The following is a 25,537-nucleotide window of genomic DNA, read 5'->3' as shown; positions in this document are numbered from 1 at the left end:
AGAAAGCTATATAAATACATAAACATATCACAAACTATGCATTAGATAAATAAAATAAACCATTATTAGCATAACAAAATTAGAAATTTTTGATAGGCTAATTATTCTCTGAAAAAAAAAAAAAACTGCCATCATTTTGATATTTAGATTTTTGCATATGCATTATTTAGTTTTGATCGTGAAGCTAATCATTTAACTACAATCTTTCAATAATATATTATTAGGAGACAGAGTGACAGCTGATATTTCTATGCATTTTATGCTGCTGCTATACAGTTTTAGATATTAGATATATATGTATATCCTTGATTTACATTTAAGCTACCAGAATTTAATCTTTTTGGCCATAAATATATATCAGCAAATTGCATATTGTTTGCTTAGTTTTGTTCTCTGAATAAAACTTTATTTCCTCCTGAAGTACGAGCTCCATATTCACCTCTATCATTCTACATCAGACTAAAAAACCTAACGTATCAAAAATGATACTTACAACACATATGCACTTTTTATAGGTTTAATAAACCATATTTTACAGAAAAAGTAGGTTCAATACACCATAAAAATCAAAGTTTTTTTTTTCTCTGACAACTATTTTTTATGTCAGGTTTTAAAGGGCTAAGAAAGTAAATCATGTATTTTTATTTTATGTTGCCTTGATAGTCAGCTTTATTTTCGTTTATTTGTATTTTAGCTGATATACTCCTAAATGGTGCATGTGTGTAAGTAACTGTGACAGATTTGCTTGCATTTTAGCATTTTTAATTTCACAGTTTTTTGAATGAAAAATGAAGAAGTGTAGTGCAAATGTGTGTGGGAGCTTTGTGTGGGGTTTTTGCTGCCCTATGTGTGACCTGTATGACCGGGTCTGCCACTAACTAGAGGGAAGGATAATACCGTAATACTGTAACTTTAACCTTAATGTATTCTGTATTGAGAATACATTTGAAAACAGTGTTTTCTTTTCTTAACAATCTCCATCTCAGCATTATTATTATTATTATTATTATTATTATTATTATTATTATTATTATTATTGTTATTATTATTATTAATATTATTATCATTATTATTATTATTATTATTATTATTATTATTATGAATTCCTCATCCATGCTGAAATTTCTGAAAATGCCCCAGTCATGTTACTGTGCATGCATAAAAAGTGATAAAAGCTCAGTAAGATGATACAGAGAGACCACACATAATAACGTTCTCATGTTCTCATATTCAACAAAATATTTCACTGTTCACTGTTGTGTCCAGGTCACACAAACACCATTCCATGTATGGTATGTATGTAAAATAAGCAATTGTCATGTTTTGCCTCAGGCCAGCAGTTGCAAGTAAATATTCTGTCAGATTTTTAGGGATGTAATACAAAGACAAGACTGTGACATGAATGTAAATAACTGACACAACAATGCTGGTACATATCTATTGGTGCAATATGTGACACATGACTAAACACCTATCATAGTTTTTGAATACATCCATTTTCACAGTCCACACTACAATGACAAAATAGCATTTTTAAATGTATCCTCTTGGGAGAATGTCTTCAGAAACACTGTGTCAGTGTCAATGCAAAGGCCAAAACGTAGAGAAAAAGATGCATTTTCAAATTTATCCAGATTGATGTTGACTTAGACTTACATGGAAGACCAGTGAGCTGAAGCCTCCTTAAATAGGGTCTATAACAATTGAGTACCACAAAGAAAGTATCAGTACCCAGACTGTCTTTAAAAATGACATTGTGTACATCTACCTCTGACCATTTTAGATCTGTTTGCTGGATGAACCCATGGAATTAAATACACAAGCTATACAGTAGACAACCTGCTTGCGATGCCTTCAGATTTAACTAAACACAAATATAATCATATTTCTTGATTATCTACATTTAGTCTCTCCCTGACACCGACTTGCTCCTAAAGCTCAACAAAATTGTGTGCAGGTGCTGTTGCTCCATGGAAATTTGAGAAGCCATTATTACAATGTCACAACTTCCTCAGACAATCAATTCTAATTCCCTTGGTGGCTATCTCATTCTGCCATGCTCATTCGCTGCTCACTGCTCACTGGCTGCCGCTGATTAACAGGCAGACCAATAACATTGCAGAAATGACTTCTAGATAATGTTGTGTGAGTCAGAGTCAAATCTCAATCTATGATGAATGTACACACTCACACACACACACACACACACACACACACACACACACGCACACACACACACACACACAGCAGTACATGTAGTATATGATAGTACTGAAAGAACACTGAGTATTACTTATATACGCTTTGAATATTTTTATAAGTACTGCAGGAAATTTGAACAGCTAAAGATTTTACATAAAGGAATGAAATAAGTTCTTGGGAATCTGGGACAGCAATGTCTAAAGTTATCAGTAGGAAATACTGCTCTCTCAGGAGTGACTGACTCAGCCAGGCAGTAACTGGCAAACTGGTTCCCTCTACCAGATGGCACAGATATTTTCAAACATAGATCCCTTCTTACAAGTGAATTCAAGATGTTCAGCAATGAGTCACATTTAACAGATGTTAATGCATAAGTTCTGAATAAAACGCTAAACGTTTAAAACCTCACCTGCAAATGCTTCATCTATGTGAAAGACTTCATTACAGTTTATTACGATTTCTCACACACTAAAATTAAAAATAACACACAGTTAGTAAAACCTGACACTCAAAGAGCAAAACCTTCAGCCCAATTCTGCATAATTATAAGCACATTCTCAACCTTCCACTTTTTGCAAAACATTACACACATTGTTTTGCAAGACACTAAACATACGTAGACACAGAAATATAATATGATGTCACTTCTTTGCACTGCTTTCCAAAATACTACACTTATGAACCAATTGATTAAACACGGCCATCAGGTGTGCATTTACTTAACTGTAAACTCAACAATTAAGGTGTAAGCATAATGAAAAGGCAACAGGTGAATTTATGTCTTCCACAAAAATGAAAGGCAGTAGTGCAGGAAAAGGAAGCAGAATAGGGTAAAACATCTATGGCCACAGAGCTATTTTGAATGTCCCAGGTCAACATAGTAGTAGCATCACAATATGCTGCAATCACACAGAATGGGGTCCTCCAATGGTATTGCATGCCAAAATAGGTACTTACAGTAACGACTACATACTCATGTTTTAGACAGAATAAGGCTACGTTCACACTGCAGGCTGAAACGACCCTTTTTTGCCCCTATGCGACCTGCATCTGATCTTTTCATGACAGTCTGAACGACACAGATTCGATCTTTTCAAATGTGACCCGGGCCACTTGGGTATGTGGTCCTGAATCCGATACGTATCCGATCTTTTGAAATGCGACCTCCCTCTGAACGGCCAGGCCACATGTATCCGACCCATATGTCATTGATACGCTACAAACGTCATAATTCTGTGTTGAAGTAGGCGGGAACGAGAAGAGCCACTCACATCAGTATCCCACGACTCCTGCCTGCTACTCCACACCCACACATTTCTCTGTACCGACATTGCTAACACTGCTCCACAAAACGCCATGGCCAAAAACCTTCTTTTTAATTTTCTTCTTAAAACGAGAAGATTGTAATTGTGCTGGCTCAGTTGGTGAAATAACTTTAATATTGCAAAAAGAGCTCCGCTGTTGACTACACTGTTGTTGACATCCATGTTTAACGTTAGCTACTTCCGCTAACAACGAGTGACGTCGTTCACCGTTGAGTACTCTTCTGCACTTCTGGGTCATTTCACGTTCTCACAGGAGATCACAAAAGGTCGCATTTAATTGGAAATGTGAACGGCCTTGCAAAAAATCAAGCATTGAGCATTAAGCCCTGCAGTGTGAACGTAGCCTAAGTATTGGGCAGCCCAGGTGTCTGGTTCCATTATTCCAGTACCTCCCACAACACTATGTTTTACTCCTCCTTTTACTAAGGATTCACTATTCGAGAGGATTCCTTCCTTGCTATCTTGCGAGGGATGACATTGACTGTGGTATGGATGAGGTGGCCATACGAAGAGTTGACGCTAAGGTGTATTTCCCCCATCTCCACAAAAGTTTATGTACTGTACTATTTTGTATTTGGAATATGTTCTGATTTTCTGTACAAAGCCTAATTGCAATGATTTACTGAAGGATTTTACAATGTGGTGAGAAATACTGTAAATATTTTCATAAATGGGCAGAACTTGTCTCATGCGTTGTGTTAGGTCAATATTTTCATATACTTTAACTTCATGTACTTTAAAAACTGAATTGTTTCAAGGGTTTAAGATTGAGAACAGCGGTGTCTAAGTGGTTCAAACAGAATCCAACTGTATGTACCATGTGTGTGCCAAAACTGGGTTTTGTTAAATTATGTAATCATAAAAAACTGTAAAATGACAGTAATGTATTGGTTTTATTGTACTGTTTGTATTATATTTTCATGTACAAGCTTTAAGAGACAGGTTTAGGGATGGCAATATCCTGTGGGTTTTCAGAATCTATAAATCTGTGGCAAATCTGGCATAAACCGTTTCATTTTTCTTATCTTGTAGAAAAGTCATACACCATAAGCCATACATCATAAGCCAACACAAACAGAACAAACACTTAAACAGGACCTGCAGAATTATTGGAACAAGTTCTTTGATCTGAAAACAAAAGAGAAATCTGCCCTTTCAAAAACTGGCAAGAAATCTGACATATACACATTGGCATGATTAGAGAACACAAATGAATGAGACAAAAGGTTGCAGGCATTAATAAACCAGACAATGCACTACAAATAGTGTATTGTCCACACAGGAAAGACCACAGTTGGACAACTGCAGGAGCTTTTAGCATCCTGGTGTCAACAATACTGCAACCTGCAATTAAGCACCATCTCCATGCCAACAAACCATTTGGAAGGATTGCCAGAATAAAAACCCTTTGCTCTTGCCAGCTTTTAAGTGCCCAGGGTTTCCTTTTGTTCAAAAAAGGAAATCGACTAGTATCGTAAAAAAAAGCAAATCTCCCTGCGAGGTATTATTATTTGGTTTTAGTTTCAAAACACCTTGTAATCTTATTAAAATACCTCCAGATGGATTCTAGACTAAATTCCAGCTTTAACATCAACATCTGGATGCCAGTGCCAGTAGGCATGGAACAGTTTGTCTCGCAATGCCGTGTATACACGCATTATCTCAGAATTTTTTCATTACACTCCTAAAGGTACATTTTTTTCTTTTTTTTCTTTCTAAGAGTGTAGTAATATAATAATAGTAGCAGTAGTTTTTTTATATTGTTGTAGTGTTTGTTTTGTTGCCAGGATTAATGCCACATATAACATAATAAGCAGGTAAGATTTTAAGCTTTGCATTAGGGTCCTGATGATTTTAATTTTGCAGTAACATCTTGCTGGATGTTCTACCATCAAAGAGCCTTCACTGAATGCACGAGTGATCCGTATCAAAGATTACTTTAAATAAGTTTACCTCATAAAACTAGATTCATCGCAGTAGTTCAGTGATCAGCAGATAAAGTCCACATTTGCAATGCAATGCTTGGTAACTGCAACCTAACCCTCACAGGCAGAACGCCTGTCTTTGGGTCTGCTGGGGTCTGCTGAGGAAGGCTGGAGCGGGGATGAATGATTCAAAGAATTCTCAATGCTGAAAAACATTAGGCACTGTTGTACAACTCTTGCATTATTGACAACAAAGACTTTCCTGCCGATTATAAAGACACACATCAGAAGTCTGATCTTAATACACACAATGTGCTTTAGTGCCACGTTCTGCAAAGAGCACTGGAAAACATTCTTTTGAGCTATTAGATTTTATTTTTACTGAATTCAGATACATTTTAAAAGCAATACTTTTATCCAGCTTTGTGAAGGTTTGTATTGTGAGTTAAACAATAAAATCTCAAACAATATTCATTCAGTATTTAATAATTCACCACTAAACATGACCTGTGCAATATAAACTCTAGGAAAGCAGTCAATGTGCAAAAGTAAATACAAACAAATCATTCTGAGCTACAGTAGTATAACAATGAAAAGTTCTCAATTGGACACTTACCATTATAAAAACCACTGATAGAGGTCTAGTGTGTTCCGGCTGTTCAATCACAGCATCAGCGCCACATCATCTTCATTCCTGCATTCCTCATCCATGCAAATACAGTATTATTCATGATGTAAACCTTCTTGAAGTTACTCTCATCTTAACTGGACCGGTTTATGCATGAGATGCATCCAAAGTCACATTGTTTAGTGACTTTCCCTGGGTTTATTCTTGAGTTTCCATTGCAAAGTTTCCAAAGTCTCAGAACAAAGCTCTGATCTCTAGCAACACATTGCAGGAGGACGGTGGACTTGAGAAGGGAAAGCAGAGTGGAGGTTTGGAGAGGAATGTGCTGTGTAACATGAGAAGAGACTTAAAAAAAAAAGAACATACTGAGGAGATTTATTGTCCTGGGCTGGGCACTTTTAGCGATTTCACAAATGTTGTAAGTTATCTTCATTTATTTTTTGTGTAAACAAAATCCTCAAGCAGAAGACAATAAAATTTACAGTGGTAACTAATTTCAAAGTTACAGCTACTGTTAATTTTGGGAAAATATTTCTGTGGGAACTTGGTGTTAACCTCCACTGTCGTCTAAAAAAAAGTAACAAAATGATGAAATGTTCTGAAACATTAAATGATAATTTCAGAGTACAAGAACAGTTCCTTTGGTGAATTAGAGGATGAAATGTAGGGCTTTGTAAAACTATTTCATTTTCATTTTTACAAAGAAAATGATTTATATCAGTTGTATTGTTCAAAAAAATATTTCACATTTTGGTTCACTATCCATAAAGAGTACTTCTAAAAAATAATTTAAGGCACATTGAGAATGTATTTTAGGACTGTACTGTCCTCTTCTGGTAGAATGGTGAGTAACAGAAGGAGATGATTGGGAACCAGGCGAGTACATTGAGCAATGTTTCTCTCTCTCTAATATCGCACAGGAATCTTGTTTGGAAGAAGAAAAAGAAGAAAACCCACTGGAGCCTCAATAAAATAAATAAATAACAAAAAGCTAACAACACCTCTGATTTTACAGAGGAGGAAGATGCAGAATATGTGAATAACTGTATTTATTTATTTATTTGCAAAACAGCGTCACATTTACTGAATTTTAAATAATTCTGTAATATTTCAACAAACAATAAAACACTTAGAATTTAAAAACCTTTATGGATACTTTTATACTTGTTTTACATTTTCAATAATATTATTGCTGAATTGCATCTAATAAAATCACATTCATATACAGTACATATATACAGTATGCTCTGTATACATTTTGACTTGATATTCTTTATCTTACTCCAAAGAAAACATATTATAATCATTCCTATTCTCCTATAAAAAAATTGGATGAAATTTTTATGGTCGAACTGAATTTTCAGATTTATTTAGAATATATTTCTAATATATTTGTTTTGCTGAGCCTGGTTTCTCCTAAGGTTATTATTATTATTATTATTATTATTATTATTATTATTATTATTATTATTACCCTTCTTCTCCATTTCTGTCACCAATGGATTTTGGGTCCCTTTCCATTGTTGACTTTACCCTTTGTACAAACAAGGCGATGACATCAAGGAGTCAACACTGAGCTGACTTTACCTGGAAAATTGAATGTTTACTATTATTCTCTTTAAAGAGCTGCTTTACAGCATAATTGAAATTTGATTGCATTGTTGAAACATTATTTTCCTGTTGAACACTGTAAAGCTGCTATGACGCAATCTGTGTCATGTAAAGCACTATATGTGTAAATAAAGATGACTTGACTTGTCTATATAAAAAGTGTCCTTAGAATTAATTTTACTTACTTTAATAGCATTACATGTCAAATGCCATCAGCTGAAATACATAATCACCAGTCCTCACTGCACATTAATATTGTCATTAACAATCATAATGTTTATTAAGAGTACTATGACATATTTCGTCCAAAGACGACGTGTGCTGAAGAGCACATGCAGAAATACACATGTATGATACATAAAGCATGATGCAGTTGAACGAGACAAACATTAGATGCAATACACAATCAAAACATCGTCAGGACCTAATAGATACTTTCCACTGTAAATATGCTAAAATCTTTTCTTAGTCTTCAGTGTTTTCATTCAAATCCCCAGTACAAGACTTTGCTTCTGCATTCCTGGGCTAGAAAGACCTGTCCACTGCCTTTTTGGATAGAATGACATTGAATACAGTTTGGTGTTCACATCAGGTGTCTTTTTTTAACCTTAGCACCGCTGAACCTTATTATAATTATAATCTTTCTTTAGCAGGTACATCTGCATTGACACATCAACATCTCTCCTGGTTTACAATACCTCCCTGGGTGGAACACTAGTCTTGCAGACGAGAACTCAGTACAAAAACCTCAATAACAAAAGCGCACCAGTGCAATGACGAGGTATGTAAGGGTGATAATAGTCAGAGCAGAGAACAGCAGGAGGAGACCAGTAAAGAGGACGTTGTTAATGGGTAGCTTGATGACTTTCCCTTCAGCTGGGATCATGTTGGAAAGTGCAAGCATGTAGCCCAGGGACCAGGCTATACTGGTCTTATTTACCTGTGAAACACAAACAGACGGATATGGAGAGGTCCAGTTCATTTCAGAGTTTTGATAGACAGAACTGATTTGCTGGAGGGGGAGAGAATATCATTGGTAGATATTTGACATCACAGTCATGCGCTGATACAGCACATAGGTTACGAGATTCGACGTGTGTTCCTTAAAATTCAGGTGCTAAGAAATGCATTAACTGTGAAAAGACATTTAAATGAATATTCCTGGTTTACAGTATTCTGTAAAAATTCATGTTTAACTTGCCATTTGTTTTTAATTCTTTGTAAAGTTTATCATCCATTTCTGAGTTTTAGCGTCTTATGTGCAATATTTGCAATGTTGTAATGTGTTCAGATTGCAAAAATCACAAAATTAGTAGAAAACTTGGCATATTTAAGAGATTTCAGTTGTTTTTGTTGAATTTGCCATTACAATACTCATATAACAAACTATTTCCGGAACGACCTGCGATGGAAGGAATCTGCTGGAACATTCAAAATGATGGACTGGCCACCTCAAAGTTTAGACCTCAACCCCATAAAATTTGGGGCAAGTTGGAAAATAAACTGGACAGATCTATTGTACAGTCAAAGGAAAGCCTTTGGCTTGAGTTGCAGAAGGCATGAGGATAGCATTAGTGTTCTCAGGAAATATATTGACACTATGCCAGAGAGATGTGCTGCTGTAATTGCTGCAAAAGGTGGACATGCCAAATATTAAAGTTAAAAGTTTTAAGAATGACACAAATATACATGTTCACAAAGTCTGCTGCTACAATGTTTTTAGATAATTTTTTTATGTTACTATGGTATACTGAAGTCTAATTAAAATTACAATTAAAATTAAATGTATGCATTTAGCAGATGCCTTTATCCAAAGCGACTTACAATGCATTTAGGCTAACATTTTTTCATTTAATTTTTTTTTAATTTTTTACCTAACATGTGTTCCCTGGGAATCGAGCCCACAACCTTTTGCACTTATTAAAAAAATAAATGAATCAATGTAATTTAATTAATTCATTAAATTAAGTGAATTAAATTCTTCTAATTTTATTCACTTATTAATTTAGAAGAATTTAATAAGTGTCAAAGGCTTTTATTAACAATTACAATTAGTTTATGCAAATAATTTTTCAAGACCTCTGCAGTTCGCCCTGGCATGCTTTCAATCAACTTCTGGGCCACACCCATACTGATGGCAGCCCATTCTTGTATAATCAATGCTTGGAGTTTGTCAGAATTTGTGTGTTTTTGTTTGTCCACCTGCCTCTTGAGGATTGACCAAAAGTTCTCAATGGTATTAAGGTCTGTGGAATTTCCTGGCCATGGATCCAAAATTTAGATTTTTTGTTCCCCAAACCATTTTGTTATCACTTTTGCCTTATGGCAAGGTGCTCCAGCATGCTGGAAAAGGCATTGTTCATCACCAAACTGTTCTTGGATGGTCGGGAGAAGTTGGCATCTGAGGATGTGTTTGTACCATTCTTTATTCTTGCTGTGTTCTTAGGCAAAATTGTGAGTGAGCCTTGTCCCCAGTCCTCATCTGTCCAATCACTGTACCTTTTGGAGAATATCAGTCCATCCCTGATGTTTTTCCAGGAAAGAAGTGGGTTCTTTGCTGCCCAAAAGTCTTGGCCTAACTGTGCATGTAGATCAAGCGGCAACCTCCCGCTCTCTCTCTCTCGTGAAGCCTGCAAAAGGGAGTCAATCCCATAGACTCCCCATGTTAAAATGCCAACTTAACATGTTTATAACATGTTTACAGCTTGGTTCAAAAAATTATTTTGGTCTATATAGCTAATTTTGCCCTACATGACACCTGTGAGGAGGGTGAATTTTCTTTTAATAAGTTTAAATTACATTAAGCCCTAAAATTCTGCATAATTAAGGGTGTGGTCACTTGAGTGACAGGTGGATTGCCACTGCTGTAGAGCTAGGTGGGCGTGTCTTCAGCAACCAGCTCCCGCCTTTTACCCATTTTCGATTGCCCAGGAGAGTTACACGGTGACGCATTGCCAAGATGGCGAAGGCTCGCTCTGCACACTTTTGGCTTCAAAAACACTCTTCAGGAGTCTACGGGTCATCACCCTACACTACGTCGATGTTTTTCTACAGTCCATGGTGCAGATGCACTCACACCTGACGGCTGCCATTCCTGAGCAAACTCTGCACTGCCTATGCCCGGATCCCACAGCTGAATCAACTTTAGGAGACGGTCCTGACACTTGCTGGACTTTCTTTGGTGCCCTGAAGCTATCTTAACAGCAATTTAACCTCTCCCTTTGAAGTTCTTGATTATCTGATAAATGATTGATTTAGGCGCTATCTTTATAGTAGCATTATCCTTGCCTGTGAATCCTTTTTTGTGCAAAGCAATGATAACTGCACATGTTTCCTCGCAGGCAACCATAGTTAACAGAGGAAGAAAAATTATTTCAAGCACCACCCTCCTTTTAAAGCTTCCAGTCTGTTATTCTAAATCATTCAGCATGACAGAGTGATCTGTAGCCTTGTCCTCGTCAACACTCACACCTGTGATAATGAGAGAATCACTGACATGATGTTAGATGGTCCTTTTGTGGCAGAGCTGTGATACAGCGATAATGCTTCTGGGATTAAGTTAATTTTCATAGTGAAGGGGGACTTTGCAACCAACTGCAATCTGATCACTCTTCATAACTTTCTGGAGTATATGCAAATTGCCTTCATAAAAACTGAGGCACACTGTTAAAAATCGCTGTAAAAAAACGGCCAAATTTCGACAGTAACATACTGTTTTTCATTAAAACAGTGCATTCTGGGTAATATTCATCATTTTCGAGAAGGTAGCCCGCTGCTATATATCGTAAATTAACAACGTTCAAAGTCTACACTCAGCGGCTGTGTTTCAAATCACACCCTACACCCTCATTCACTATTCCACATGAGTTTACTAATATAGTCCACCTGACAGAGAGAATGAAAATTAATGAGTGAATTCAGACAATGATCAACAGCTGCTGTTAACGAGTAGAATCACTGAAGAAAAAGAAACAAGACACACACAAGAACTACAACTGACTTCAGCCACAGCCTTAGATGAAATCAACTGAAGATTTACCAACTTCACTCATTTCTAACCAGACTGACTTTATTTCTATCAGATCAGAGATCAGAGATCGAAAGATCTTACTGAGAATTACAGAGATTTAGATGATAATGTTACTGTTTTGTTTGATGTTACCATTGTGGAGATCAGTGTTTACTTTAGTTGGTCTCCTGACCCTTGACTTTTGCACTTTACATTTTGTTTCATTGCTGTATTTGTATCTTCATGATACATCTGTTACAGCAATATTAATTTTGTTAGTCAAGTGATTATGTTTCTGTCAGGCATGATCTACTAGACTGACTTAAAGTGTTGCTATAGTAATGAAGTATTAATTTGGTGTTGAAATATTTGAGTGAATGACACAATTTTTTTTTGTTTCTTCAATTTTGCAAGATTGAAAAGAAGTGTGATAACCAGTATTTATGGATTTAATGACTAGTTTTAGTTAAAAAATATTTCGGGCAGCAGTCTCCACAACACTCAAAGAGAGAAATCAACAATCAGCATATGAATCTCAACAATGGTGACAATCAAAAGGTTCATGATGCAATGCATGCTGGGTACCAGCACAGGATAAAACTCATCCATGATTCCCAGCATGCATTGCGGCATGAATAAATTATGCCCCTGAATTGTTCACTTATTTTCTTGAATTCTTATGTGCTTATAATTTGGCATTTGTTTTAAGTTTTAGTAGCATGTATTGTGATGTTCAGAACTGATATGTTTATTTATTTTGTGGATTGTCACCATTGTTGTGATTCATACGCTGATTCTTGATGTTTCTGTCTAAATTTCAGCAAAGGTTTTTTTTTATTATGAGTGAAATTTTCTTAAGTCTTTCATAACTTATGGCTCAGCAGTGTTCCTTCTTATGCTGTAGTATCAATATTCAATAAGAGAAGAGACATGGGATTAGATCAGAAATAATAGTATTTGTTCTTGTCAATCTATAAACAACAATATCAGATTTTTTCTCTTCTGCGTACTTTTGTTTTTCGATAACAGATTCCAAAGGCGCATTGTTACAGCATGTAAAAAAAAAAAAAACCTTAGTTGTTGAAAAGTCACGTTCAAGAGCTCAACTAAAGTAAACACTGATCTCCATCATGGTAGTGAAAAAAAACACCTAAACCTATTTAACTCTCCATAAGTTCTTCTGTAGACATCTGACAGAAATAAAGTCAGTCTGGTTAGTAATGTGAATCTGGTGAAGCTGTTTTAGTAGTTGTTTAATCAGATCTTGAGAGATTTGATGAATTCTTTTATTCAGTTGATTTCATCTAAGGCTGTGGCTGAAGTCATTTGTAGATCTTGTGTTTCTCTTTCCTTCAGTGATTCTGCAGGTGTTTATCACTAATGCTTAATCATCAATTAATCACCGAATTATCTCATTAACTTCACTGATTCAGTGTTACTCTAACACTCTGTAGTGTGCACACATTATAAGTGTTCATTTAAAACTGAGGATTTTCTTGTGGGGTTTAAAGGGTTAAAGATTTAAGATGAAGAAAAAACAGCATGAAACATAATTTAACAGTAATAAACTGTAATTAATTTACAGGAAACAAACTGTAGAAAAACAGTTATTTACTGGCACCCCTGCTGCCAGTAAATAACTGTTTTTCTACTGTTTCTTGCCGTAAATTAATGGTTGCCAGCAAAAAAAGTGTTTTTCTACAGTTTGTTGCCGTTAAGTCAAGGAAAAACAGTAATATACTGTAAAATGTATACGTCAGATTTACCAAATGAAAAAAAAAGTTAATTTAACTAAAATAATTGTGAACATCCATAGAAAAAAAATTAGGCAAAGTCATACACTGATAATGAGAGTAAATACTGAACTTGACTGTATTAATGTGTGTTTGCACAAGAGAGATCGTTTAGTTTAATGTAGTTTTGTTGTTCACCATTGTGCTGGAGAGTAGAGCCGGTGCTTCAGTCAATGATGAGCCACAAATTCTGATTTTCTGCTGCTTTATATAAAGGCAGTAAATGTGGAGTTGCTGATACAGTGATGATCTCTCTGTTAAGTACTTCAGCACATACATGTGCGGTGTAGATGACAATGAGCTGCAGTGATTTGAGTAAAAGTCATGTATTTAGTTACTTTATTACTGCACATTAAGTGTTTGCATCGTTATATTAAGAAATATTCCTTCTCAGTGGACTCAAATGAAATAAGTTCATAGTACTAACATCGTAGGAATGCTAATTTTAAAAACTAGAACTGTTTGAAGCAGTGGGAGTGGAGTTAATTTCCATGGTAGAATTTACGGTAAAATACTGTTAAAAAATAAGAGTGGTAAATTAATGGTTAAGAGCTGTAAATTAACAGTACTTTACTGGCGCCCCTGCTGCCAGAAAATTACTGTTATTTAACGGCAAAATTTTTTACAGTGCAGCAGAATTTGTGAAAATTTATATTTGTGTCATTCTCAAAACTACAATGATATCAACATTTTCCTATTTTTATGTATATCTGGTTAAAAGCAGTACTGAGTTTATTTGTAATGAGATTAGTTATTTTGTAAACCAATAGTAAAACAGTAAAATACATTTGGCCTTTGTCAGAATCCTGCTAGAAATTGCGAATATACAAAAAAAAAAAAAAAAAAAGAAAAAAAAAAAAAGAAAAAAAGAAATGTACCTCTCTCTGAAAATTGAGATTTTTCCAGTTGTCTGTGTTGAACTTGTAACCATCTGCAAGAATGCTGTGCACATAATTTGCAGAGTAGCAATAGGACTTCAGATGGATTTCTCTGATGTGTTTGATGGATGTCTTGAGCTAAAGGGGGTCGGGTGGACATTAAAAGGTTGGTTTATTGATTTTACACATCAATCAAATCTACACAAAGAATAATTTATTTCAGCGTATGTAATCCTACCAGTCAATGATTATGCAGTTGGTCAATACTCACAGTATCCCAGTCCTTTGAGCAAAACTGTTTCATGTTCGTGTTGAAAGTCTCCATACTTTGGGATCCATTCACATTAAGAGCCCAAGCAGTCCAGTAGAAGCCTGCATAAGCCTAAACAAAAATGTCGGAACGTTTGGTCACAATAACATGCAAGAAATTAATGACATTTGGCATTATTGAGGTTTGACCATAAAGGCACCCATTTGATTTGAGAGCTACATTACATCATTGAGATCACACAAAGCTACCATATGGCTTCCAAAGCCTTGATATATAGTATACTTCTCTTCTTTTATGGTGAATTTGATGTTCTTTTCAGAGTTTGTTTGTTATTTTTATTTATATATTTTTTATTCTCCTTTTGCATTCTACAGACAAAATAACAGCATACAAGTTTTAAATGACATGAGGTTGAGTAAATTATGGCTGAATTTTGATTTTTGGGTAAACTATTAACTAGTTGTTTAGCATGCATATTACTAGCACATAGGCTGTTTATTAGCACACATTAATTCCTTATTCTGACCATATTTTAGATCCCTTAATCCTACCCCAAACCTAAACGTAACAACTACCTTACTAACTATTAATAAGCAGCTAGGATTTTATTGAGTGAAAACTCTTACTTATTGAAAATGTACTCCCTAATCTAAAGCATTACCACTATTTCTGCTACAGCGTGTAACTTAACTAAGAGAAATGCCTACCATGAAGTCTCCACTGAGTGGTGGTTGATAAACTCCATCGAAGGAACAGTTTTCAGTTCCCTGGCAGGATGTCAGGTTAAAGATACTCCTAACTAATAATTTGCACTGTTCAGGGTCACTCTGTCCAAAGAAACTAATATATTGCTGTGGACTATACTTTGTAGGAAGATCATTCTTTGTACATTCACTGCCAAAAACCTCCTCTGCAAGCATGGAGCTATTGTAGCCAGAAGGATAACAGGGGTGATTCACATTAGACCAGTTGGTGGATTCCTGGGAAAGAGAGAGAGAGAGAGAGAGAGAGAGAGAGAGAGAGAGAGACAACTATGTAAAATGATAAGACTTTACTTAAAGCCTTTATAATGCATTTTAAAAGGTTAATAGGGGGTATAATGTATTATAATTATTCATAATGTGTAATTTAATACAATATATCTTGTCGTAAATATTAACATTGAATTTAAAATACATAGTGTAACAATGAATTGATACTGTAAGTGTTAAAATGTATTAACTGTGGTCACAATTATTCATGAGATTGTACAATGCATTATAACATGCATTACAAGGCATAAGTAATACATTAAAACAAATTTTATGATGCATTATACATAAAGGCTTTAAGTAAAGTGTTACCTTTTTATATTGATAATAGGTAATTGGTCATTAAAATAGTTAATCATTAAAAAAAAAATGTGAAAGTGAAAGTGAAAATTGCCCAATTTGTTGGCAAAGTTTATTTACACTAGTTCTGCTCACCACTATCTGGTTGAGATATAATTATAATAAAATTACAAAAGAATCCTGATAATCAAATGGGCTGGCACATCCACCATGACACATACAGCTCACGTTGTGCACGCTCAGAACTATGGCTCATTGCTCAGTCCTCTTCCTGGAACACATTTACTGATCAGCAGGTTCAATATGGTTAGGGAAAGATAAGATCCCATTAAGCCAGCATACATTGATGTACGTATCATATACACGGGATATGTTGTTATTCTTGAACACTATTTAACAATGTACTACAACTACAGTGAAGTTCAAATAATATCTGCCACTATTTGCACTACATTTAAATAGCATTTAACACTATTTGATAAATTGGAAAACACTTCAACTGCTGGGGTGGGACAGACCACCTTTGATGGGTTTAAAACAAGTCTCTTTTAATGTTAGTATAGTTTTATGTTGGGAAATACCTAATACAGTACAATGCATTTAAAGAAAATATTAACATAAACATTTCTGGTAGAAATCAGGACAATAAAATTGAAATTCATTTCTCTTTTTTTACCCTACATTAAATGCCTGATATTTTTGCAATCTGTACAAATATTGACATTGCATTGTTCGGGGAAACGTTAAAGAGCCAGTAAGATGAAAATTCTAAGCTTCCTATCACTGTTCATAAGTCCTGTACAATAGGTTTAAATCCATCCAAGGTTAAAAAACATTGTCATTTTGTCAAAATATAATTTTAAAATTACCTCAATTCTCAGAGATCCCCAAACGGTTCGCGCGAAGCTGTTCAAAAGATTCAGTTTCCTTAAACCCCACCTTTCGGTAGCATACTGTGTTCTGATTGGTCAACTGACATAGTTTTGATTGGTTGTTCCGCACACAACTTCATGGTAAACAATGCGTTAGCATCTTTTTGGGGTGAATTATGTCTTATTCCTCTCATCGCGAAGGAAACAGTAAAATCAAAAACTTGAACAGTCTCGCTGCTTTTTCTTCTGTGTGGGTGTATTCAAGCCGCGCGTTTCAGTTTGAATCTGAATAGCGCGTTCAGCGCGGGGGCGTGGTCACATTAGATATAATGAAGGGAGACGTGAAAAACGGACATCGCGTTGTTTTCATATGGATTACTTTATCACAGAATATCTGTTAGCAGCACTTGTTACACTTCATTTTAATGACGTGTTTGTAAATGAAGATCAGCGCAGAGAAAGGCTGCAGACAGCACACATACTGATAAGACGCTCGGGAGAAAACAAACACATAACTTCATAATCATACTTCGCGTTGTGATTCGGAGATGCTTGTTGGTCTAAATAAAGTTGGTAATGAACCCTCTTTTATAGCCAAACTCTTTGAAAATCCCGCCTTGTACTCACCGAGATTAGAAAAGCAGTCATCAGTGAAATGTTGTGAACACAACAAAAGGGCTTTGTTGTACTGCTCTGGTATTGTGGTAAAAATGAATTTTAGCCATTGGTTCTTCTGATCTTCATTCCTTGGCAGTGAAATTAAAACAAACTTGCCTTTACAATTAAAAACACACTGTCTCCTCGACATGATGCTATCACACCAACCAGAGCGTCTGTGTGGGGGGTGGGGCAGGTCAGAGTTCCGTTTCTCCCAAGACGGTAGGCGGAGATTATTATGCAAAGTGTTCCTAGTGACGTACATAGAGATGGGCAAAAGATTTGAAATCTATAACGACTCGTTTCAGCGATTCAGAGTCGACTCTTTACTTTAGAAGCCAATAACTTTATAAATCGTGTAATTTTGGTTTAATTACTTTGCACATTGTTTACACTGATGGACAGCTACATCATACACTGTAATACAGGTAATTTTTGATTTCCCATCTGTGTGGCTCTTTAAGCATAAGCTATGGGGTTAATTGCATGTCTCAGCAAAAATGGATTTTAGAAAAAAGGTTTTAGGCATATTTTGCAGATCAGTGTCTTTGTGTACTGATGGAAGTGAAGCAAATAGAAGCTGTCTAACAGGCACAATTCATATGCAATCTAAAAGAAAAATCCAATGTGGATCTAAAATGTTTTACCTATTGTATCATAAATAAAACATATTTATATTTTATGGAACAAGTAATTCACACTAATTCATTAGACAATGGCATGAGTGTACTCTACCTTTACAAGTTTGGCCAAAACTCTCTTCTCAGCTTCATTTTTCCCATAGCAGAGGAAACTGTGAGTATAGATGTTGTATTCATAGCCATAGAGTGAAACCTTAATGACGTCTTCACCTTTGGCATCATCAGAAGTGGCAAAGGCAATCTGGGTGGAGGCACCACCCAAGTCCAATGAGCCAACTGTCTCAGCCCCATGAGGATGTACCCAGGAATTCCAGAGATTTTTCTATAAAACAGACTAAAGTTAAACATGTAAAAAAGTTCAATAAATCTCAGTTTTCTCTACTTTTTGTTCAGATTCAATATTGTGTAATAAAATGACTGTACCTTAAAAAAAAAAAAAAAATCAAAAGATCCCCACTGCCCATAGACTGACCTCTAGGAAGTTCCCCTTCAGGTAGTTGACGGTGATCCAGCCATAAAGGCCTTCTTCCTGTCCAGAGATAATGGATGCATTTTGAAAATTGAAAGGAAGAGAGCTAAGGTAGTTCTTGATGTTTTTCAGAATAGCGTTGGAAGTCTCCTCATCTTTCATACTGTGTAAAAAAAAATCAAATAAAAAAAAATATAAATTATTGCAACGATATGGCATGCATCGTGTCAGTTTAACTTTGTGGCAACTATATATTTCGATATTTCTTCGTTGATTGATTTAAAATGCATTGTTATTTGAGAAATAACACTTTGAACATAATTGTAACTCTCTGAACATGTATAAGCATAAGGCCATTTTTCTTTTATCTAATATTTTACTATTCATATTTAATTCTGTTCTCTAACACTGAACTCTCAGTATCACAGTAAATGGCTCAACTGATACATATAGCAATAGAGATACGAACATAAAAAGAAAATATATAGATAAAAAAGGATTCTTACTGTAGAAGCCTCATCCCTGCTGTTGCCCCAAGGAAGACTGGGGTCGAGTTATGCCGATGGGAGGGAATGGCCTGAGTTATATCTGCTATGCAATCTTTTAAACTCTGCCATGTCTTTTTATCCTGATCCTTATCTTTACCAAAATCTGAAATGCCAGGGCCTTGAAAAGACAGATTTTATTATTACATTACCTTCTGTAATATATAAAATGTTTAAGTTTCATTATTATTGTATAACTGCCTATGTTAAAAGAGTAGTAAAGAACAGTAGTAAAAAAAGAGTAGTAAAGAACTATACTTATTATTATTTTTTATATAAAATAATAATTAATTTACCAATTTTTTTTTTCACTTTTTCTATTTCAATAAATGTTGTGAAGAACAGTCTACCTGCAAACTGTGAGACCTTTTATTATTATAATTATTATTATTATTATTATTTATTATTTTTGTTTTTCATCATGGCACACCCAACTTGGGCAGAATTCATGGAAAGTTCCACTAATATCTCTGAGCTGTTCACTGTAAAGTATAAGTTGATCAGTACCTTGAACCTGACACTTTTTGGTCTCACTCACAACCCCAGTGTTGTTTTCTTTCTCGGCAGGCCACTCATAGAGATACACAGTGGTCCTGGAGGAGCCTGCATCCAAAACAATACCATACTGGAGACAGACAGAAAGAGAGAGAGAGAGAGATTCTATTTTACCATCTTCTATTTTATTTCTAACTTACACATTCACATACACTAATTCACTTTGCACTACATGGTTAATACTTTTTATATATTTTATTATTACTATTATTCTTTTTCTTTCTGTTAATACATATGTGCACTATTTGTAAACAGCCCAGCTGCAACTGCTTTGCCAATACAAATGTACAGTTTTTGTCATGCCAATAAAGCACACTCTAAATTGAAATTGAAAGAGAGAGAAGGAGAGAGAGAGAGCAACAGAAGTGATGAAAGACACTGTTACAGTAACTGTCACCACCAAATTCTCTTTCTTTCAAAGCCATAAAGAGCTTATTCATTTGCACTCTCCACAAAATGCATTGGTGAATAGCAATTTGACATGGTCTCAATCATGATTGAGTGAAGCAGTCAAGAGCAGGCATGTCTAATTGCCTGAAGCCCTTTTGGAAGAAACTAACAAAAGCATATTTTTTCCGTTGGGAAAATATTCAAGGATTGACTTCATGAGTCATCAAAAGGATCATCTATTTAAAGATTAATGATGCATTGTTGTGTTGTGTGGTGATTATCCACTGAAAGTAGTTTTTGTGTGTAGAAAAATAGGTTTCACTGAGTAATAGGAAGCTGAAAGTAGTATTATGTAAAGGCATAATCCGTAAATCATAACTATAATAATCTTTCACCACATTTTGCCCACTATTCATCTGTAAATGAATAGTGTTCCATATGTGTGATGTGTGATGTTTGTTTTTCAACACTTAATAGGAATGTTACATAAGCCGAACATACAAACATTCATGTGTAATATATAGTTTAACCACATATTACATATTATTAAACAAATTATATTATATATTATTCATTAACAAATGAATGAGTTAATTATACTTACCAATTGTACTTTCATGCCTCATAATTTTATACACTCTACTTGTATCACGCATGTACAAATTAGATAATTTTACCTTTAATCCACGCGATATATAAGTCTTCTTATGAGTTTGTACAACTGCTATAGATATGATGACTGCTATGCTGGCCAGCATAAAGGCGGCGGCAATAGCTATTGCCACTTTTGCCATCCTCACCTACAGACAAAAAGATGAATATATCAAAATTCCAGCTTAATTCTCATGCAACTAATAGCTGAAAAGAAACGTACAGTTTTTCATTTGCTATTACTTTACAAAACTATATATTGTCATGCTTTGAATCTAGGCATCAAGCTATCATTTATCCAACATGCACATAAAAAGGTTAAAATGTGCAGTTGAAATTATGAGGTGAGCTTTAAATTTTAAGGCAACTTAATGCAACCTTGTAATCACGATGCTTCAATTTAGATATTGTGTAAACAATTTAGATATTATGTAATAAAGCATTTATTTATTATTTACTTTTTAACTGAAAAAATCATTTTACAGTGAGTGATTGAGGAAGAGGGTTACTTTTTAAATGAATTGCCCAACTAATGACTTTCAGCATTTGCTTGGATGTTTTTTTTTTTTTTTTTTTTGACAACTGTCATGTTGTGAGATTTGAGAAACTCTTCCAGACACTGTCAAGTCCACAGGCACTCTGTCAATCAAAGGTTTGTCATCTTCTGTAAAAATGGCCTGGAGCACACTCAGTTTTGTACCGTACTCAACCAGATGTAAGTATGTTCTCAAATCATCCTGGAGCCTCTTACGCTAACCCATATTATGGTTTCAGTTTCTAATTTGATCAAAGAAAGTGGTTAGCGTTTTGAACTCAAAGACATACAGTATTAACACCATTTTAATACTGCTTCTGTGCTGTCATCCAAAACATCTTACTGTGGAATTGTTTATTTAAATTATATCTTATATACACATATATTAATTTTGAGATGCGAGCCCACAAATTGTTCTGTACTGTAAATTTGGTACTGTATATATAACATTATTTTGCAGATTTCAAAGATATCATAACTATCAATAAAAGAGAACAAAATTTAAATCAATGAAATTCTTTATTAATCGAAACACATCTGTTCATGATCTGATAAGAAAACAAATATCAAATACAAAATACATACATTTCTGTAACAATCATACCATTATTAATACAGTGATAAAAAGGTTTATTTGCTTACCCCTCTGCGTGAGGCTGTTGTAAGGTGGTCTGAAGATTGTGACTCTTTATTGATCATTCTGTCCAGACGTGCAAGACTGTAAATGTGTAACTGTGCTTGGATGTGTGTGAGAGTGTGTGCATATGTTAGTGTTTGAAAAAGCAAGCATGAGGAGACAGAAAGGAAGGGGTTTGGCTGTCACTCCCAGTAAGCAGGATCTCACCATTAAAGTTCATTAGAAACTCCACCCATTCAGATGGATGTTAATAAGGAAAAGACCATACACACTTGTCAACTTTTCTAAAAATAATCAAATAATATTACTAGCAATTTGTTTGCTATTTATACAATATCTCTGGGGATGATTTTTTCATTCAGTTTTCAATTCATTAAATTTCTGTTTTTAAAAATAAAGAATCAATTGTTTTATGGAAATTCTTAAGATGCTTTGAAGACACGGAACAAACATTTGATTCCTTTCCGTGCAGTCAGCTACATTTACTCTATAGTTATGAATGTGGCAGTTCCCACTGCAAAGAAAAAAAGAGACTTCAGTTTATGTTTAAGACATATTTCATTCAGTAATGTTAAACAACAAAATAATGACTGTATATTGGTGGGGAATACAACATATAAAGACCGTTTGCAAGAGAATTGACATTTGAGAGGTAAAATCTATTCATAATTCTCTTTCTGCTGGCTGCGCATTAAGTGTTTTTAAAAGCTTGTAATATTATTTGAAAATGCCCCTTTTAATGGGTTATTTTGTGTGCTTGGTCAGCTAGATATGTTTATGCCTGATCCTAATGGGGCACTTTACAGCAACCTGAGAATGAACGAAAGAGCTGTGCGGTGATCAGAGCTTACAAAATATCACTTTATTGGAAAGTCACAGACATACTGACACTGACATTTACATTAACTCTCTGCTAGCACAGGATCCATTTACACAACAGAGTCACACTTTGCAATGTGGTTTGGGTGAGGTATTAATCCTTCAGGGAAGATCTTCTCAAAGTGGAATCCTCATTGAGGAGTTTGTAATGCAAACTAAAGGGAAAAAACATTCTGGGAACTGCTGGGGAAAAAGTTATCTATCTATCTATCTATCTATCTATCTATCTATCTATCTATCTATCTATCTATCTATCTATCTATCTATCTATCTATCCATCCATCATCCATCCATCCATCCATGGATTTTAAATTAAATTCTGAATCAATACATTAATACTCAAACACTTTATGTAAAATCAAAGCAGCTCCAAATGGTTACAGCTAAATTCACTTGTAAGGTTACAGTATTTAATTCATTTTTCTTTTTTTGTTCCATTGATATATTTCCACTGATAAAGAAATCAGCATGAGAAGTTCAATGGGTGGTTGTTGAAGCATGAAATAGCATGGAAATTCATTCATCCAGGAAACTGGTTGACATTGTTAAAGTATTTTACTTTAAATAAAATTCCATCTTTTGAGCTAGATAATGTCTCTAAGCTCACGATAATTGTATTACACCATTTACACTCTACACTGAATGCTTACTGTTGAGTCTGCTGTAAAATTACCTCTCTGAATCTCTTTAATGATGACTATTATCACTTGACCACGCTCAGCAAAAGTAACATGATATCACCCAGATCATCTGGGATCATCAATATTATTTTTATTTATTCTAAAGAAAAATGTCACATTTTTCAGCTGTCCTTTATTCACTTGTGTTCTATACAAAGCGCTGGACATCCTCGCCACCCTGACGCCTCACACATCTAGCCAAAGCTGGGAAGATGAATCATACCTTAACACTGACTGGAGATGAAGACAAACTGAATTAGATTGTTCTGTTCGTCATAGGGTGTGCTGAATACAAGTATATTTAGCTGCTGGAAGTGTGATTTGACACTCCATTAGCCACAAGAAGCCGGAAAGTCAGTTCTTCACAACTGGATTAGGATGGAGAAGGCAGGGAAAACAGGCATATTGAAGCATTTCTCACTATGCAATAACATAGTTTGCAGTCCTTGGTTTCATTGCCACGTACAAAGGCATTGCGCCTATAAATACTCTCGCTTGTCAATGGTGTTTAATATCAAAAACATGATCCACTGTGTTAATGCTACAGATGATGAGTTTATTGTGTGGCTGTTTGTGAACTAATGACAAGAGCCAATTCACACATTTTCCAAAAAAGTGTTTAGTTTCAATAAATAAGGATAAACAATACAGTTAAAGTTTTTTACATTATATAATGTATTATGTGTCATGAACTAGAAATGGACAACTATATTTTTCCCAAAATTGTATAGGTTAATATTAATTTATAACTGATCATTGTTTTTTTCATGACCTTTTGGAAAGCAATAACAACATTTTGATAGTTAAAAATGTATAATAAATAACCAAGAGTAATAAGTGATGTCATACGTGCTGTTATTTTGTGTAAAGGTTTTGTATTTATTACATATATAATTTACTTGGCATAAAAATACTGACAATCTATATGCTGCCGAAAGGAACACAGAGCCGAGGATAATCGAAATAGTCTTTATTAATGCAACACAGGAGTAAATCCAACATGGAGAACAGGAGGAAGACACACGTATGGAACTGGTAGACCAGACAAAACTGAACAGAGAAATGTATATTTAAAATTATACATGATTGGATATTATGATGTCATTTTTCATGCTTTTAATTCACCATCTGAAAAATGAATGTTCAACATGCTCAGTGTATAACTCTCCATTCCTGTATGCAGTCTAATATACAATATGTATAATAAGCATGATAGTAGGCAGAAGAAAGGAATTCCCCTAATTCTATTAATACTGTATATCATACAACCACTGAATAATCTAATAGCATTCGATTCAATTGAATTCTCAGTGAAACTCAAAACCGTCTTATCACATGAGCATTCATATTTAGATAGGGAATCAATGCAAAGTTTAAGTGTGAATAGATATGAACAAATATATCATCATAACATCCCTGAAGACTATAAATGAACTGTTATTCATATCCATAATATAATAAATGACCACAACTAGAATCTACACAATGATTATTCTTCAGTTAATTATTATCAAAGGCATTAATGCCTGCTATATCACTCAGCAATGATGGATTCCTATATGTATACTGTAAATAAAATATAAAGTTTTGTTGCTATATCTGTATCAGTTATTCAGTTTGCACAGCAGATACTTTCAGAATACATTAATGCTTCCATTAGACATCTTAAGAGAGGAGGCTGAGATGTGTGATTCCTCTAGAAGCAATTAGACGAGCAAGTTCTCCTTGGATTTACAACTGACAGACACTGACCCCAGAGAGAAATCGTGTCCTTTTTACATCCACAGTAGTAAATCAAATAGCACAAATTCAGGAAGGGGGAATAATGCCGACTAACTGTACACAAATCATTCCTCCCTTAGGTCTTAAGAATTATTATGTCATGTCTGTGGTGTACATCTTTAATACCCAGAATGCATTTCCTCAAACTCTTTAACAATTAAGGGCTGAAGGAGTCCAAGTCTGCTGGGACAGCGGTAGATTTGCTTAAGGCATTTAGTTGAGTGCCTAACAATATCCTGTAACATTCTTCAGATATAATGTGAGAGGAGCA

At 34.8% G+C, this 25,537-nt stretch overlaps 2 protein-coding genes across 3 annotated transcripts in view; both read right to left on the bottom strand.

Annotated features, from left to right (window-relative positions):
- gask1a (golgi associated kinase 1A) overlaps positions 1-6,366 on the bottom strand; it is a 31,737-nt gene extending 25,371 nt beyond the window's left edge. The window contains exon 1 of one of the 2 annotated variants that reach the window (XM_026284148.1): positions 6,069-6,366. In XM_026284148.1, the coding sequence (XP_026139933.1) occupies positions 6,069-6,071 (3 nt within the window). In that variant the 5' untranslated portion in view covers positions 6,072-6,366. Of the gene's footprint in view, positions 1-5,480; positions 5,536-6,068 lie in introns of those variants that run through there. The other variant, XM_026284149.1, reaches the window with a different exon arrangement.
- A 1,501-nt stretch (positions 6,367-7,867) lies between these two features.
- On the bottom strand, positions 7,868-22,045 carry entpd3 (ectonucleoside triphosphate diphosphohydrolase 3). Its single transcript, XM_026284147.1, has 10 exons — positions 21,931-22,045; positions 20,780-20,902; positions 19,665-19,782; positions 19,119-19,278; positions 18,616-18,775; positions 18,238-18,465; positions 15,350-15,622; positions 14,643-14,753; positions 14,372-14,509; positions 7,868-8,631 (listed from the first exon to the last, which is right to left on the bottom strand). Exons 1-10 carry the CDS (start codon positions 21,985-21,987, stop codon positions 8,440-8,442), a joined length of 1,560 nt encoding a protein of 519 aa, XP_026139932.1. The 5' UTR covers positions 21,988-22,045; the 3' UTR covers positions 7,868-8,439.
- Positions 22,046-25,537: the final 3,492 nt, after the last annotated feature.

The sequence above is a fragment of the Carassius auratus genome, chromosome 16 (assembly GCF_003368295.1).
Source record: "Carassius auratus strain Wakin chromosome 16, ASM336829v1, whole genome shotgun sequence".
Taxonomy (NCBI): Eukaryota; Metazoa; Chordata; class Actinopteri; order Cypriniformes; family Cyprinidae; genus Carassius; species Carassius auratus.
The sequence above is the reverse complement of the archived record's forward strand: the minus strand, read 5'-3'. Positions and strand labels throughout refer to the sequence as shown.